The 18453-nt window shown below is 37.3% G+C and overlaps 2 protein-coding genes across 3 annotated transcripts in view; both read right to left on the reverse strand.

Moving 5' to 3' along the window:
- LOC131055158 (uncharacterized) overlaps positions 1-8481 on the reverse strand; it is a 59796-nt gene extending 51315 nt beyond the window's left edge. Inside the window, exon 1 of one of the 2 annotated variants that reach the window (XM_057989777.2) lies at positions 7736-8481. In XM_057989777.2, the coding sequence (XP_057845760.2) occupies positions 7736-8396 (661 nt within the window). In that variant the 5' untranslated portion in view covers positions 8397-8481. Of the gene's footprint in view, positions 1-3893; positions 4626-7735 lie in introns of those variants that run through there. The other variant, XM_057989771.2, reaches the window with a different exon arrangement.
- A 1348-nt stretch (positions 8482-9829) lies between these two features.
- On the reverse strand, positions 9830-17816 carry LOC131869190 (uncharacterized). Its single transcript, XM_059215731.1, has 3 exons — positions 17702-17816; positions 12000-12373; positions 9830-9913 (listed from the first exon to the last, which is right to left on the reverse strand). Exons 1-3 carry the CDS (start codon positions 17814-17816, stop codon positions 9830-9832), a joined length of 573 nt encoding a protein of 190 aa, XP_059071714.1.
- Positions 17817-18453: the final 637 nt, after the last annotated feature.

The raw sequence follows: 18453 nt of genomic DNA on the forward strand, positions 1-18453 counted from the left end.
TAGAAAAATAATAAATAAAAATACATGTTTTAAAACAAATATAAACACTAATTACTTGGCCATATAGAACAGAATCAAACAATAGAACAAAAAATCCTCAACTACACTTCTTTCTGCTTGATGTCTATCCCTATTCCAACTCATGTTCTCACTATATGGTTTAGAACTTGACAAGTACATGGTACAATATACAAATCTAACCTCGATTTGCAAACTGGAAGAAATGGAGAATTGCAGAACTAAAAGAGTCTCCTTTATCTATGGCTGCCATCTCATTTCTTTGTCTCTTTTAAGGTCCTTTTCCACAAAGGACGCTAACTAAGTTTGAACCTTAAACATCATTTCCAACGGCATCTGTGTCACAAAAAAGCATCTCAGACATATATATGTTAGGTGAAATTTTAAGCAATTAATGTATTCCCCACTAATTTTCATTTTTCAGTGATTGCAAACCAACTCCCCTTTCTTAGCCCTAGGGTAGAATGTTTTTAATATGAATCCTTTCTAGTGCTGGCCTTATAATAATTTGTAAATTTCAAGTAGACTGCACAAGAAATTAAAGGTAAAATTATTTAACATCTGTACTTCAGACAAAATGAAATGAGGAATCAGAAAGAAAAAAATATTATGGAACAAAAAAATAAATAAATATATAAAGAGAATAATAATTTTCCATTTTTCCCTCGTTTTGTTTCTTGATCCATGAATTCAAAATAGAAAGAAAAAAAATGTATGGTGGGATGTCAAATGAAAACAAAAAAAGGAAAAGATTCAAAGAAAGAGATACCATTTCAAATTTGATGTTCTAAACTGACTGTGGGCTCCTTTAAATGCAACGTGGGGTGCTACAAACCTGCAAACACACTATTTGATCACTGCCAAAATCTGTTGGTTGTGTTTTGCTGCAATGCCTTATTTTGGCTCTCTATCGCTTACCCTGTACCCCCCCCACCAAAACCATGGTGGTAAAGTAACCTGCTAGATCCGTGAAAGTGATGCCTCTTTCCTTTAACTGTGCTTTTTTGGGCTTTTTTGGGCTTTTTAGGGTTTTTAAGTACTCTTTCTTTCTTTTTTGATTTAGAAGGGGTTTTAGCTGGCCAGGTTTGATCTGCAGTATTCACAAGTACCAGCATGTACGGTATCTGCCAAACTCAGTGAGACTGGCAAAAACGCACTGCCTCGCGGTTGAGTCTGCAGACCTCGTTTGACTTGGCTTGGCTCAAGATTCGACAAATATTCTATGTACCCAGTGAGTTTGGTAGCTCCAATTAGGGCCAGCCCCCATAATGATGTCCATTTCAGACACATAAAGCATTACGAACTCTCAGTCCCCACTCAGGACACAAAACCAGTGCTAGATCAACACTTAGGGAAAACAACATACAATAACCATGCCCCAGCTTGAGCCAAGTAGTATTAGCAAAACTTGGCCCCCTTTTTGGATACCAAATATATCACATAAGGCCCCATCTTGGAAATGGATTGCTACTGAAATTAAGCCCCTCTTGTGACATACAACACAGACTAGGACCATTCCCAATCTTGAGATGAGAAGTACCATCAGAACTGTGGTCCCACTTGGAACATGGAATAATTCTAGCATTCAGTTATATTTGAGGAGACGGAGATAACTAGGTGTGACAACCTACTGAAACAAGGAAACATCAATTGGCAAAAAGTTGGTACAGAAGCCTTCATGATATCCTAAACCATTCACAACAGTCTAATTCATCATTTTGTAAGCATAGTGATTAATGTTCATCGGTATATGTAATAGCAGGCAAAACTGGTAAGTTAATCAAAAGGCCCTATTAAATGCTCAATCAACAGTGATCTCATTCAATCAGCAGCAGAATCTTCAGTCGGTACAACAAAATATACAGTTAATCTCTAGATGCTGCTGGTACAACAATTAATAGTTAATACCATGATCCTCTTTAGTCAACAAAATCGAAAGGCATTAGTTTGGTGAATGGGGCAGACATGGAAGTAGGCAGACATGGAAGTAGGCCATAAAAACAAACAGAGGCTTATAACAAATGTAGGTGCCAGTAATTCTAGGATCACAAAGATTTATTCTTAATCCACAAACCAGCCTTTATTGGACACCACATGTCCTAACTGCATGCCAAAGAAGGTAAAATACACATTCCTTGGAATTCAATAAAAATTTAATTGTTGACAACAACTAAACATTAACTAAAGCACCTGAATGTTGTCTTTATACAACCACTGTCCATTATCCATGAGGATCTCCATGAATTTGCGTATAAAATCTCTTGAGGTCATTATAAATATTGTCGAGAATATTGCTGAAGTCGCACATACTTTAACTCCAAATAATCACATTGTAAGCAAAGGACTCCTATCTTATAGCGAGTATTATCTTGGTTTTTTTAGCTCCACAATAATCTCATGGTGATAGCCAAAAATCCATTCACAGAGTGTGCTTCATATCCAATCACTAAAAAACTTCTTCTATCATGGAGTAAGAAGAAGATTGTATACACAGCCCACAGGCATTCGTTCAACTCTGTTATCTACATTATTCCAACATTCCTAACTTTATTGATTTGTATCATCACTGTACTTTTCAAGTTGCTTTGTCAACTGGGAAAATCAAACTGACCGTCAACATCCAACCTGTTTGCTTCTTACCCTCGTATTTTATGTTTAGACAATTAGATTCAAACATATGACCTTTTCATTATTGATATAGTCTTAGCCCCAAGTTCTATCTTAATAGTTCCTAGCAACTCTGCAATGCCTTACCTGTAAGGCCACTTCATCCCACGGAAGAAGCAGTGAAGACCTTGCATAATCCGATTGAGCACTTTTGACCACTTCACCTTCTTTAAGAACATGCTAACCGCCTCCTCCTCATTCCTTCGATCCTTATAAACCTCGATTCCCTCTGTTCACATGGCAGAGATGTAGACAATAAGGTCTTCAGAAATCTCCAATTGAAATCCTCTCATCCTCACCACTCTTGAATTCCAATTTTTGGTGAATCCCACCCTTCTCAAGGATGCACCAAATCTTTAAGGATGCACCAAATCTTTAGGTTGTTCTTCACCAAGTCGCAAGATATGGGCCCCACCCTATTACGATCTCCCCCATGTCAACAAACAACTTTCGTTGACGGATATTCCTAAACCCATATATTTTCCAGACCTCACCAAGTCCACTTTTACAATGACGTGCCAGAATGAGAAAGCTAAGCCCAGACTTAAGCACTTAAATGCCTTGATTATTTGCTATAGCTTACCCTCTTTTAATCATGTCCATATTGCTTCTTTCCTTATTTCTGATGTGTTTTGTTTTCTCAAGCTTTTCCGATAAACCCTCTCGAAATCTATTTGATTTTGTCTTCTAATTTTTTCTGAAAAATAAACACTCTAAAAAGTTCCTAGCCCAAGTTCTTTCTTTTTTTATTTCCTTTTCCTCTATGATTTTATGTCAGTAGATTTCCACAATCCATTAGTCTATATGTGTATGCTTCTTCCTTCTGGATTTGATTGTGTGAGTTTTTCTGCATCAACATTAAAGATCACACTCTGTGATCCATCATCAGAATGATAGTAGAGAGCACAAAGAGATGATGGATCAAAGAGATGATGGATCACAGAGTGTGATCCGAAAAGTTGATGCGAAAAGTTGATGAAAAAAAAACTCACACAATCGAATCCAGAAACATGCTTTCTAAATATTAGACTAAAATCACCAATACACCTTATCCTCAGAATTAGAGCAGCCACTAATAATGGCTTGGACATACACCGAGGTCTCCTCCAAGCAAATCCCCCGACTTACTATTCCACCAGACACAAAATCTTAAAGAACGATAATATCATTAATAAGTTACGGAGCATAAGAGAAAAGAGGTTGAAAACCTGATTTAGTGAGCAGCTTAAACAACTTCCAAGATTCAGTCTCCCTCCAATCTTGAACGACGGATTTCTTCTGCAAAGCTTGGAGCCTCTCTCTCAGCTCCCGTTGGAAATGATCAAATAACGTTGGGTAATGTGTACTGGCTTTCAAGCAAAGGGCCTCCTGACCTTTAGGCATGGGATTGGCAGCCAAGAAATGCTGAGCTTGCATGACAAAAGCAATGCCGTGGGATATCTTCTGCTCCAGCTCTCCAACTTCGCCTAGCTCTTCGGCAGCGCATAAATCGGCCGCCATTGCTGACATGCCCCGAGTGATCCATTTTACTACACATTTATTCAACTCTCTGCGCCCCAGCGGGTCTCCGTTTTCTTTCCACTCTAATATCATATCTGAAGACGTTGGCTTGGTTTTCTCTTCGCTAAATGACGGAAAAAATTTCTTCTTCTGTCGCCTCTTTGGATTACCGGTAGCGTTCCTGTTGCTAGTTGTCTGCGAGACTGAGCTTCTTGCAGGGACGCATGCAGGAACAGTTTTGAATCCGTGGTTCAAATTTAACGTCAAATGAACGTCTTTTTTGCAGAATTGGTGTCGTGAGACGGGCCAATTCGGAAGCGTGCAGAATGAGGCGTTCTTGTATGAAGAAAATCCCAATCCCACACAAAATCCTCCTTCCATTGAAATCCCAGACCCTCGTTTTGAGCATATGCGGAAATCCTTCAATTTTCCATCGAGTGGAATTTTTTTCTAAAGAAGAATTTCTTTTTATAGTTAGTTTGTGTGACACGTAGCCATCGTGGGACAGAGGTGTGATCTTAGTTGGAATTGTTTATTGTCATTTTGTTGTGCGGGAGGCAGCGGTACCACCAATAATCTTGTGGAGAAGGACGGACCACCGAAATCTGCGACGGAGGCCTTTATTTCTTCAACTAATAGAAGCGTTACACCTAACTCCACCTTAGTCCACTCGGATTCAGAAGATATCTAATGTTGCATTCGGATCCGAGAATAGTTTTGATCTGCTTTGTAGCCAAAGTCATAAGAATACAATAGTGATGGTCTACATAATTTATAATTTAATTAGATCATATGGATGAACATGTTATATTTTCATAAAATATATGATCATAATTTAATTGAGTCTTTTTTACTTCTTCACCTTCTTTAGAAACATGTTAACGGTTATTTCTTTGTTTTTTTTATTTATGTAAATCTTGAATCTTTCTATTGACATATCAAAGATGTGAATAATAAGGTTCCCAAAAATTTCTTATTGAAAGCCTCTCAACTTCACCACTCTTCAATTCCAATTTTCAGTAAATCCCACCCTTCTCAAGGATGCACCAAATCTTTAAGTTATTCTTCATCAAATCGCAAGATAGGGGCTCCACCCTATTGCAATCTTTCCCTATGTCAACAAACTACTTTCATTGATGAATATTCCTAAACCCTTTTTTTTTTTTCCCAAACTTCATCAGGTCCATTCATTTTTTTTCTTTTTGGTTGCATCAAGTATGTCCATGACCTGCCTTGTTTTGATCTAACTTTTACTATCAAATTTTGGAGCCAAGAAGGTGCAAGACTAATCCCAGAATGAGAAAAAGAAGTCCAAACTTTAGCACTTAAGTGCCTTGATTCTTTGTTCTAGCATATACTCTTTTAATCATGTCCACATTGCTTCTTTCTTCATCTATGATGTGATAAACCCTCTCCAAACCTATTTGATTTTGTCCTTTAATTTTTTATAAAAGTTTCTAGCCAAAGTTCTTCCTTTTTCCATTTCCTCTATGATTTTACTTATATTAGAATAGCTTTCTAAATATTAGACTAAAATCACCAATACACATTAAAGGGTGGGCTTGCTAATTCATAGTAGCATCTACACCATGGTTTCCTCCAAGCAAATCCTCCAACTTACTATTCCACCAAACACAAAATCTTAAAGAATGATAATATAGTATAATCTCATGTCTCCATGAGACAACTTAGTGCATTATGTGCTTAAATTTAAGCAGTTGGTGTGTCCCATGCAAACTTAACTTTTATTTATCAAAAAAGATAAATTATAATCTCTTCCTATTTTAGCAAGCAGCTTATGCTAAAAATAAGCTTTGAAAAAAGGGTTGAAAATAAGCAACAAATACTTATTGAAAAATATTGAAAACCCCGATATAATGTTATTTTCACACTGTCCACAGTCACCTATTTCACAGAGCTGGAGGAGATTTTTTCTTCACCTCTGTCCATCCATTCTCAAATAGGGAGAAGCCCTGGGAATTTTGATCCACATTAGAGAGGGGAGAAGACAACCTTTTATGGTTTGTCTTTGTCACAGCAGAATGAGCATCATCCTTGGCTCCAGATTCAGAAGCATCGAAGGAATTAGCAACAGTATCAAAGTGCTTGGCTTCTTCTCTCATGTTGGTAATATTTGTGCTCACTGCTTTAATGTTAATGTCCCCAAGAGAAGCCCAATAATCAAAAGTTTGAAGGTTTGCAGCAAAAGAAGTGGAGATTGGAGTCAAGCCAACCGGCAGAGGTCCTCCTTGGAGCATGCAACCTTATGAGTTGGAACTAAATAACGGCGAGTTTCAGCTCCAATCCACCATGTAGGTGTACTGCGAGAAGCTTGGGCACCAAAATCAGAAAGTTTTTAGTTTTGGACATTGAGGAGTTGAATGGTCAGTTGAGAAGCACCTTCTACATTTGAAGCCAATCTCTTCATAATCTACTTGTTGTCGCCAAAGTCTTTGCCCACCTTTAATGAGATCTCGGCTGGGAGACCCGTTAAGAGATCCATCTCCATACAAATTCGAGCGCATGTGGTGCTAGCATAATTAACTGTCTCCTCAGTAGCACATAAAAATTTTCCCATACCATTGCCAATGGTCTTCAAGCAATCCAACTCCCAAAACTGGATAGGGAGGTATGGTAATCGAACCCAAAGATAGGTTGAGGTGAAAATCTTTGTGCCGGGGTCAAAGGATGGGTACCAGGCCTTCATGCATAAGAAATTGCCCTGAAATAGCCACAGTCCATTCTGAAGCACCCACTCCTTATCCACCTAGGATTCAAATTCTAAGATAAAAAAACCTCATGCGCAGGAGAAGATGTTGATCTCATCCTCAAGTCGATCTTTCCAAAGAGAAGTAATACAGCCATGTAATTCACACAGCTTTGGCCAAATTTTAACAAATCTGCAAATAAGAGCGTGATCTTGCAGGAACTCCTCTTAATCGCAGGAACTCCTCTTAATTGCATGAACGGACCCATCTACCTTGATTTCTGGAATGTGAGTAGAATGCTGCAAATAGATCGAAGATTGATCTTTCTTACCTCCTCCTGCAGTAGAAGCGTTCTCAAACACCTCGCTGAGCCGCCCGACGAACCTATAGTCGAAACTCTAAGAGGCCAATTTGGGGCAGGAAAGATAAAACTGCCCTTCCGAGGCTGCACATCTTTGGGCACATCGGATGAAGGTCCAGAACCGTGCTAGAAGCCCTGGCAGGAAGAGCGAGGACAGGGAAGCAACACAAGTAATGGAGAAGATTGGCAGGTGCTACTACACAAAGCATCCGTAAAACTCTTACCATTTGCGAGCTCAAGTTCAGCGGCACCAAAACCCTTGTCTCCAGCAATTATCGAAGGAGAGCTAAATTGCGAAGAGCACATTTTTGCAAAGCGAAACTATTTACGGAAACAATAGTTGTAAAAATATTGCAGAAATTATTATTAATAATTTTATCTAAAAATGCAAGCAGCTACATAAATTGCTCCTAAAACAACAACATAGAAACCTACTCTCAATTACAAAATTACTGAACATAAGAGAAAAGAGGTTGAAAACCTGATTTAGTGAGCTGCTTAAACAACTTCCAAGATTCAGTCTCCCTCCAATTTTGAACGACAGATTTCTTCTCCAAAGCTTGGAGCCCGTCTCTCAGCTCCCGTTGGAAATGATCAAATAGCGTGGGATAATGTGTACTGGCTTTCAAGCAAAGGGCCTCCAGACCTTTAGGCATGGGATTGGTAGCCAAGAAACGCTGAGCTTGCATGACAAAAGCAATGCCGTGGGACATCTTCTGCGCCAACTCTGCAACTTCACCAAGCTCTTCGGCAGCGCATAAATCGGCCGCCATTGCCGACATACCCTGAGTGATCCATTTTACCACATATTTACCCAACTCTCTGCGCCCCAGCGGGTCTCCGTTTTCTTTATATTCTAATCTCACATCCGAAGGCGCTGGTTGGGCTTTTTCTTCGCTAATTGACGGAAAAAATTTCTTCTTCCGTCGCCCATTTGGATTACCGGTAGCGTTCCTGTTGCTAGTTGTCTGCGAGACAGAACTTCTTGCAGGAACAGGTTTGAATCGCTGCTTCAAATTTAACGTCAATTGAAGATCTTTCTTGCAGAATTGGTGTCGTGAGACGGGCCAATTCGGAAGCGTGCAGAATGAGGTGTTCTTGTATGAAGGAAATCCCAATCCCACACAAAATCCTCCTTCCATTGAAGCTCCAGACGCCCGTTTTGAGCTTCTGCGGGGAAATCCTTTCAATTTTCCCGCGGTTGGAATCTTATTTTGTTTAAGAGGAATCTCATTTTCTAGTTAGTTCGTGACACGTGGCGATCGTGGGAGAGGGGTGTGATCTAAGTTGGAATTGTTTATTGTAATCTTGTCGTGCGGGAGGCAGGGGTACCACCAGTAATCTTGTGGAGAAGGACGGACCACCGATTTGGATACAAATCTGCAACGGCCGCCTTTATTTTTTCAACCAATAGGAGCGTTACACGTAAGTCCATCTTAGTCCACTCGGATTCAGAAGATATCTAACCTTGCATTTGTATCGGGGAATAAGTTTTTTAATGTTTTGTAGCCAAAATCATAAGAATACAATATATTGAGGCTTCGAATTTGACAGTTTATATGATAGTTTTTTTAACTTTTGGATGTATAGAAAGAAAGAATGAAAGAATTGAATTTTAACGTCTATGAGGTCAAGAATAGTCTTTGGGCCTGTCTGTCTAATCTAAACCAATTTCTGAAGATCAGATCTTTGCCTATGTAAGTTAATGATGAGTGCTCCTAGCTTCTGGATATACTCCATGAGGCTTTGGGGGCATAGGTAAGAGCTTCTAGTGGTAAAGTACAAGGTCATGAAGTTTAATCTATTTCTGGTCAAGAATACTTTAAAAATTTATTATAGAGAATTATAATATAATATTTTAATGTAAAATAAACTAATTTAGAATACTTTAAAAATTTATTATAGAGAAATATAATATAATAATTTAATTTATAATATTATAAAAATATAAATTGATTTAAAATATTTTGAAAAGATAAGATATAAAATTAATAATTTTTTAAAATATTTTAATATGAAATTTTAGAATAGTTTCTATTTTTATATGAATTTAGAAACTTGTTGCAATAGTTAAAATTTAAGATATTAACATTTATCATTAATAATTATTAACCGATCTTGGCATTTATTAATAATATGTAATATATATGATTCTATATATTTATCATAAATATAGATTAATTTAAAAAAAAATTAAAACAAAATATAATTGTAAACAAGATTACCTTGAATTTTTTTTATTTTTTTTTTTTTTTGCTCGATAATGGGTCATAGCTGTATATTTTATTAATTAAAATAAATGATTATAAGTTAATACAAGTTTGGTTCAGTGTGGGCACCGGTAGGAAAGAACCGAACAAAGAAAACCTTCGGTCTTGCCCAAGGATAAATCCTAAAATAACTTACAAATCCCAGAGAGACAAATAGCCAATGGGTGGTTGCTCGGGAAATTACATAAATCATTAGTTCCTCTAACATCAATTTTAAACTTGATCTTCTGTGGTGAGATTCCAGAGCACAGGTCGAGACTCCCCAAATGAGAATAGTCAATTTGTAGTATCCAAGAGATATGCTTTCAATGTTGGTTGCTCTGATCAGGAAGTAAGCTCTTGATTGTCTCTAGAACCTGCGAATCACTAAAACATGGTTCTCCTGTAGTCTGGATGATCAAGTTAATTTGAAGAAAAAATTAAACTAGAAATATGTAAAGAATTGACAAGAAAGGGAAGGTAATAAGCCTGCCCGACTTCACAAAGCAATCCTCAGACACATAGCCAAGTGTCCTTAATGTGAATATATATATATGTTAGGATTCTCAAAGATACTGAGAGGGGGGGGTGAATCAGTATCTGACTGGTATATGAATTTTCTTGAATTATAACATGAAAAGCATTTCAAAACTGTGTACCGATAAACCAAAAATAATGCATTAAATGAGAACAACAACCACAACATGAAAGACACACCATAACACAATATTTTAACGAGGAAACCTGGTGTGGGAAAAACCTCAGTGGGATTTGTGACCCATAATATTCGCTTACTGGCCAATAAGAGAATATTACTGATACAATAGGGGCCTGCACATGCAGGAAGGCCAAGTGCCTAGAGCTCACTACTCAGTTACAAAAGAAGTCACACTGACTTACAAAAATGGATTATACAAATCCAATATCATGCACTGCTTCAGATCAGTATTTGTTATGCCAGGTTCAGTACCGATTTAAGCTCTGCAATAATCATAAACCCTTATCCAAAATCTGCCTTACAATTCGCACATTAGGTCTGCAATAATCCTTCCATATTCACTTCTCTAAATGATCTATAAGATCTCATACTTATATGAGTGTTATTACAATCTGCCATGTCGGCTTACAAAAAGATTTTACAATTAAATACAAAATATAATTAAACAAAATCTTTCTTTTCGGTACCGATGAACTATATGTCGGTGTAGAGTTTGTCGGTGTCGGTGTCGGTGTCTGTCGGTATCATATGATTGTAAGGTTGCCATCAATGACAATACCTTCAATCACCTACAATTTCTCATTGGAGTGTGCATTTGCCAACAATCTCCCCCTTTGGCATTGATGGCAACACTCGTGAGAAAAATCCAAAAAGTGTCCAAAAATAATTTGCCAAAATTGTCTTGCCAAAACTATGTTATCAAAATGTGTGCTCCCCCTGAGCTGATGATGTCTTTCTTCTGATCATTTTTCTCATCTCCACTACTCCCCCTTTGGCATCAATGACAAAGGTTGTCATTCACTGTCAGTGGAGTGTGGTTCCTGCCTAGATCCTTGTAACCGGTGGGTTACAATCTGATAGATGTCTGCCAATGCAAAATTTTGACTATCGTTGAACCTCTCGCTATCCTTTAATGCCGCTTCTGTTCTCTAAATTGTATCAGTGAGTATGTGCATTTGCTCTTTCGGTGTCTTAAGACCTAGAACCAGAGCCTCAAAAATTTCATTTCTCAAAGAAATGAGGTAATCTAGTTTAGGGCCTAGTTTGCATTTTAAATCCTTTGCCTTATGCTTTATCTTTTCTTTATCTTTTTCTAACTTCTCAATTTTCTCCTCAAGGACTGCAATGTTCTTTTCAACTTCCAAAAATGAATCTGATGTTCCTATTAAATTGTCAGCAATATTGTTGATTTCCTTTTGTGCTTTGCTAATCTCTGAATCTATGTCCTCTGTCAAAATATCAGTTTTGCAGGTATCTTTGTACAATTTCTTGAAATCCAAAATTGTTTCTCCTAGTGCCAGTAATAAGGTGTCTATTTGTTCCTTATTCTTCTTCACTATTTCCTCAAAGAATTTTTCTTTCTCCTTATTCATTTTCTCTTTGAATGTGTCTTCATTTATCTGGTCCAGTGTAATTAGATTGTCGGTTATATATTAAGACAATGTGTGTAATTGGCTCAAAGAATCTTTATTATCTATGTTACACTTTGGAGCTATCATTTTCAAAATTGGTAATGTGTCATTTATAGCCTTGTAAGCTTGTGCATTACACTCTGTTATTTTCTTTATTGAGTCCAAGAGTACCTCTGTCACATTTGTTGGTCAGAGTTCAGTCATTGATGTGTCGGATGACTGTCCAACTGTCCTCACAATCTGTAGTCCGTTGGTTGTAGTGATAGCTTTGTTTTCCTCTTTCTCAGGAGGATTTGTTTGAGTTTGCATTTCCACTACCAAAGGTTTGGGCTTTTCAGATGAAGGTGGCACTGTCTCTGTTTGAACCTGTGACTCTAATTGTTTCTCTCCTTTTGTCTCTGTCTGTTTCACTGTGCTCTCGTCTGTCGGTTTTTCTGATTGTTTCTCAGTGTTATTTACTAGTGTTTCTGATGCTTTACCAATGGTATCCACTATTGGTTTCTCTTTGTTCACCTCTGTGCTATCTACTGTTGGTGACTCAGTTGGTTTTTTAGTTTTTGCAGTTGTCGGTGACTCAGTAGATGCAACAATATGCACATCTGTGGTCTCTGCCTTTCCAGTGTCTGGGGGATCATTTGATTCTTCAGTTTGTTGTTGTTCCCCAACTCCAATGTTATCAATTCCAACATTTTTTGTCGATGGCTTTGTTGCCACATCTGTCTTCTCAGTTGATTCCTTATCTACCACAATATTTACCTCTTGGGTGTCTATGTTCATAGTGTACAAAATTTCAGACTCATGATTTGTATCCTCTTGAGGAGTCTCCATACTCTTTGTTGTCGGTTGTGTGTCAACAGTTTCTACTGGTGGAGTATCAGAAAGAGGTGGGGGCAAGTTATCAATTATCTTTAGGCTTGGAGGTCCACCTACCTTACCTTTCCCTTTATCCTTGTCCTTTTGTTAGACTCTGATAGTCTTGGGTCTTTTAAGTTCTTCTTGTTTCTCCTTTTCAACAAAGAATATATCGCATTGATCTGCAATTTCTTTAGTGATTTCATTCACTCTGCCTGCCATTAGTGCTACATGTCAGTGACCGGTTGAAAATACTGTCCGGTTGGCCTCACTGATTAATTCATCTATCTTTTTAGTGGAGTTCACTGGGTGAACTGCAAGTAATTTTTCTATTTTTATCTTTTTATCTAACTGAACAATAGCTAGCCTTCTAGCTTCTAGTCTTCTGTATAAATCATTGGGTATATCATCAACAATCTCCATCAAAAATTTCTTGTAAATGTCTAAGTGTAAAATTACACTATTCTCTATGCTCTCTTTATCATCATTAGAAAGTGTGTTATACAGTTTGCTAATATTTTTCAATTTTTCATCCTCAGTTATTTCATTTAGAAGTTTGTCCAGTGGAGCAATAGCCTATTTTACCTTCTTTTTCTTTGGAGTTAACTTCTTAGCTGGAGGCCTAGCTGCCTGTTGCTTTTGTCTTGTTCTTCTGGGTGTAGGTGAGGGTGTCGATGAGGGTTTTCTTCTCCTTACTACCCTTTTGAACTCAATTGGTATATCGCTTTCAGAAGAAGTTGCAACCGGTGAAAGATGAGCTTCCGGTTGAAGTCCTTCCAACTCACTTTCCTTGATACCAATTTTGTTAAGTACATCTTCTTTAATTGCTTTAGCTTGTCTTGTGCCTTTCCTCACAGTTTGTTCAGTTTTCTTGACTCTTTTTCTGAGATTGGATGCCACTCTCAATTGTTTTTTGCATTGCCAAAAACTTTCTCAAATGGTTCTTTTGGTGCTTAAAAGAGGGCTTTTGCATAGGTCTCAATTATGTTATCATCAGTCTCATATCCCATCTTGGTTACCCAAAGAGTTCTAGGGACAACTACCTCCATCCAGATTTCATCTTTCTTAATTACAAAGCATGTCTCCTTTTGATATTTGTCAACAATTTCTTGAGATAGTCTTATTCTTGTCTTCATCCGGGCCTTCGGTGCTTGAAAATGTTCATTTATATGTTTCTCTCTGTCATCTCCCATGTTGTTCAATATGTCCAACAGTTGCTTTACTACCGATATATCAAAACCAAAGTCTTTCTTACCAATACTGGGTACTTCCTTGGTAATGTATAGCATTAAGCATACAAGCAGATTTCCAAATCTGAAAGTTCCCTTCTTATCACCTTTGATTTTCTTCAAGTTGTCTATCAATTCATCTTTAAGCCATTCACATACATCAATTCTTTTATTGTCATTCACCATGTCATATGCACTTTTAATACATAGGCTGGATACTGAGTTTAACCTATTTGCATGTGTAGCCTTATAGCCAAGAATCATATTGACAAATCTAACATTGATGTCCTTCACATCATTGACTCTTAGGGATCTTTTTTCAAATGTTGTGTCGGTTAAGATTGTCACAGTGTCATTTGAAACTTTCTTAGTCTTGTCAAGTCTGCTACCAGTGGAAGGTAAGCCTGTTACTGCCCTAACTACTTCTTTAGTGATCTTATGGATGGAATCCAACCAAAAGAATTCGCCATGGACTCTGCTTAGGACTGTTCTTATCACATCTTCAAGAAAATTAGGAATGCTAAGAATATGCACAAAACCTAGGGTTTCCACTACCTTGTGTTCCGGTTTGATATTACCATTTTCATCATAGATTACAGTCCTATACATGTTCTTGATTTCATCATCTCCTAATTCCTCAATATGACAATGTATATACATTCTAGGATCCTCTGCATAAACTACTCCCTTAGGTATTTTCGAAAATGCTCCTAGGGTATCATCTTTCTTCGCAATTTCGGGGATAAGTTTGAATACGAGTCTAGGACGCTTGATAACCTCAATCATAGTAGGGTTTGCAATAAATTCAGGTGCAGATGAAGAAGCCATAGTTATAAATACCTCAATCTGCCTTTAGGATGAGTGCTCGGATGAACTGCTTCACTTTTCGCTAAGGATGCCTTCACTCGAAAATTTTCACGCTCTCGAAGATTTGAATGCTCGGTGAATGGAAAAAGGAGCCAAAACACTTACTTTATAATATTATTTTCTTCAACTACCACATTTAATGCCTATCGGTTAAGTCAAACTTAACTCATCTGCCGGTAAAGAAGTAATTTTAACTTCTCACCATCAACCAAGGGTATATTAGCATGTTTTTCAATTAGTTGCCTAACCCCCAAAAGATTTTCCTTCAGTTAGATGAAGAGTCTCCTGTCGGTGGAGTGATACTCTGTTCTGCCGGTGGAGGAGTATTCCCATCAACATTTTGATCTGACGTTCTCATCCATTGCTTTGAGAATTCTTGCTTTACCTCTTCAACCTTTTCTTTACCTTTCAAACTGGGTCCTTTGTTATTTGTTGGTGATGTCTTACTTCTACAGAATTTTGCAATATGTCCAATTTTGTTACAAGCATAACAAGTCACATTGTTTTTCTGAATAGCTTTCCCATATCCTATGCCGGTGTGTATTCTGCATTGATTAGATAAGTGTCCAAATCTTCCACAAACATAACATCTTACATTCATTCTGCAATTTTCTAAATTGTGACCAACTTTGTTGCATTTAGAACATTGACCGGTGGGTACATTAGTGTTATGATAATTTATAGATCTACACTGATTTTCTCTATGACCATACTTGTTACAGTTAAAGCATTTCCCATTAAATTTGTAAACATTAGGTTGTCTTACTGGTTTGTTGTGATCATGATTGTTTGCAGTACCGGAGCTTTCACCAACTTAAAAGCCAAGGCCATTTGTATCATCATTAGGTTTCTGATTCTTTGGCATGTCATCAAGTTCCTCTGAACTTTTCTTGAATTTCTCCTTGTGTTGATTTGCAGTAGCCAACTCATTTTCCAAGAAACATTTCTGTCTCATGAGTTCAGTTTTGTCATGTTCTAAGTGAATTAGATTTGTCTTTAGCATATCATTCTCATGACTGAGTCTTAGATTTTCATTTGCAGCATCATTGATTCTTCTAGCCAAGTCATCTTCATTCTTCTGCTGATTTTCAGTCTCTTTGCAAAATCTCATAGTCATATCTTGCATCTCATTCTTCATTGTACTGTTTTCTTGTCTCAGTTTGTTCACTGGGTCATTAAGAGTTTCTTTTTCATCATCACCGTTCTGTATCTTTTCACAAAGTTCTCTTCTCTTATTCCTTGCTATAGTGAGATTTTTTTGAAGTCCTCGAATGATATCCTGTGCAACCTTCAAATCATCTTCAAGTTTGATATTCTTCACCTTTTCTGCATCAAAGTCTGAAAGAGTTGTTTCCAATTGCTTTCTCAAGTTTTCCATCTCTACCGGTGTCAGGATCTTCCTCAAACTGTTAGGCTTTTGAAAATAGAGGACCAAGCTCTGATACCAATTGTTAGGATTCTCAAAGATACTGAGAGGCGGGGGGGGAATCAGTATCTGACCGGTATATGAATTTTCTTGAATTATAACATGAAAAGCATTTCAAAACTATGTACCGGTAAACCAAAAATAATGCAGTAAATGAGAACAACAGCCACAACATGAAAGACACACCATAACACAATATTTTAACGAGGAAACCCAGTGTGGGAAAAACCTCGATGGGATTTGTGACCCACAATATTCTCTTACTGACCAATAAGAGAATATTATTGATACAATAGGGGCCTGCACATGTAGGAAGGCCAAGTGCCTAGAGCTCACTGCTCAGTTACAAAATAAGTCACACTGACTTACAAAAATGAATTATACAAATCCAATATCATGTACTGCTTCAAATCAGCATCTGCTATGCCAGGTTCAGTACCGATTTAAGCTCTGCAATAATCATAAACCCTTATCCAAAATCTACCTCACAATTCGCACATTAGTTCCGCAATAATCCTTCCATATTCACTTCTCTAAATGATCTACAAGATCTCATACTTATATGAGTCTTATTACAATCTTCCATGTCAGCTTACAAAAAGATTTTACAATTAAATACAAAATATAATTAAACAAAATTCATGTCGGCCATGGTGTTGGTAATCTTTCTTTTTGGTGCTAGTGAACTGTATGTCGGTGTCGGTGCCTGTCAGTATCATATGATTGTAAGGTTGCCAGCAATGACAATACCTTCAATCACCTACAATTTCTCATTGGAGTGTGCATTTGCCAACAATATCTTCATATGAATATCCACATATATGCAGATGTGTCTATATCTCTGTAGAGTGGTATATATACGCACCTACATCTATGTGCTTATGCAAATCTATATATGCCTACATTTATGAAAAGCATTTATAATGTAATTATGCAACTATCCCAATTCATAATTAAGATAACTTGATAAGGCGAAAAACATCTAAACAGGGCAGTATTAAGCATATCTTTGTATATATCTAGTATGAGTCTAATTGTAGCTATATAGTTACGAAGAACATGGAAGGTTCTGAACTTCAAAAAAAAGTCCGCAGCAAACTATAGATAATTAAGTATATCTGAGTCTGAGAAACGAAAAGTATAAAAGAGGATCAACTTAAAAAATATAGCTATAAGTGGCAGACCCTTTCCCTTGGAACCCTGCATGATCCGATGGTAAATTCTTCGATGAGGCTGGAGACTTCAGGTCAGGCTCTTCCATTCCTTTTGCCAAGTCCATGTTTAGTCCTTCATCCCGAAGGTATACACCCAACAGTTCTTGTAGGGAGGAGATTTCACATGAAACCACCACACGAGGAAACTGATATTCCTTTGAATGATGGGATGCTTGTTTGCGAACTTTGCAGGATTATCGATTGCCAGAATTGGGAATAGAGGAACTTGACGGTTATTCCACATTAGGATGTCATAATGTCGGGGTTTAGGGGCCAGAAGATCATTGGTAACGTTAACCATTACTCAGTCAAGTTCTCCCAGAATGTTGTGCTTAAAAACCTTTAAGCATAGCTTCTTGATAAACTTCCTATTAGGCTCAAAATGAAACACTACTGCTACAAACATGGAGGAGATATCAGAGTTTGCTCTGATTCTATCCTTATTTTACATGAAATATTCCCCTAGGATTTGTGAAATACCGTTAATAACCAGGTCATGAGGAGAATTAACAATACCTTTCAACCGGGCTGCCTTAATCTCACCAGTAACAGTCATTTGTCTCTTGGAACATTTGAGCTTTAGAATTATATCCATATCTACTGAATTGCGCTCTCTATCAAAGTTAAATGCCACTTAAGGGAGGAGCCTTTATAAAGCCAAAGGGTTGGTTAAAGAGATAGTAAATCGAGATGTAATGATGGGTATTTTAGTTTGAGCCGAAATGATTATCCTTCATATTGAAACGTTGGGATAAGGTACTTGACAACCATGCCCAAGTAAAAAATTGTAGAGAAATGATTGCTATTACTTTCTCATATTTCCATCATCCGGCGTTGCACATGCTTAGTGTATAATTAAAATCTTGCATGACTGGCATGTGTGAAGGGATGATTGAAGCAATGCAACCAAAGCTAGGAAAAATTTCAAGGCAGGTACCACCGAGTATCCAAAATTCGAGACGAATAAATGTATGGCGGCAAGATGAAGTAATTAGAGTTCATCGTGAAAGGAAGAGAATTTGAGGTTAAAGGTAAGAGATTAGGATACTAGATAAAGGATGTTAAGGAGATTGGGAGTGAATACTCCTTTACATTTTTGTCTCTAGATTAACTAGCAGATAAATTAGGGTGTGGTCTTAACCTTTAGGAATAGGGGAGGGGCTAGAGAATGCCTAATGTAAATAATATAGGAATAAATATATGCGATCTAATAATATATAAGCATAAGAGAG

This window comes from Cryptomeria japonica, chromosome 2 (assembly GCF_030272615.1).
Source record: "Cryptomeria japonica chromosome 2, Sugi_1.0, whole genome shotgun sequence".
In the NCBI taxonomy this organism is placed as follows: domain Eukaryota; kingdom Viridiplantae; phylum Streptophyta; class Pinopsida; order Cupressales; family Cupressaceae; genus Cryptomeria; species Cryptomeria japonica.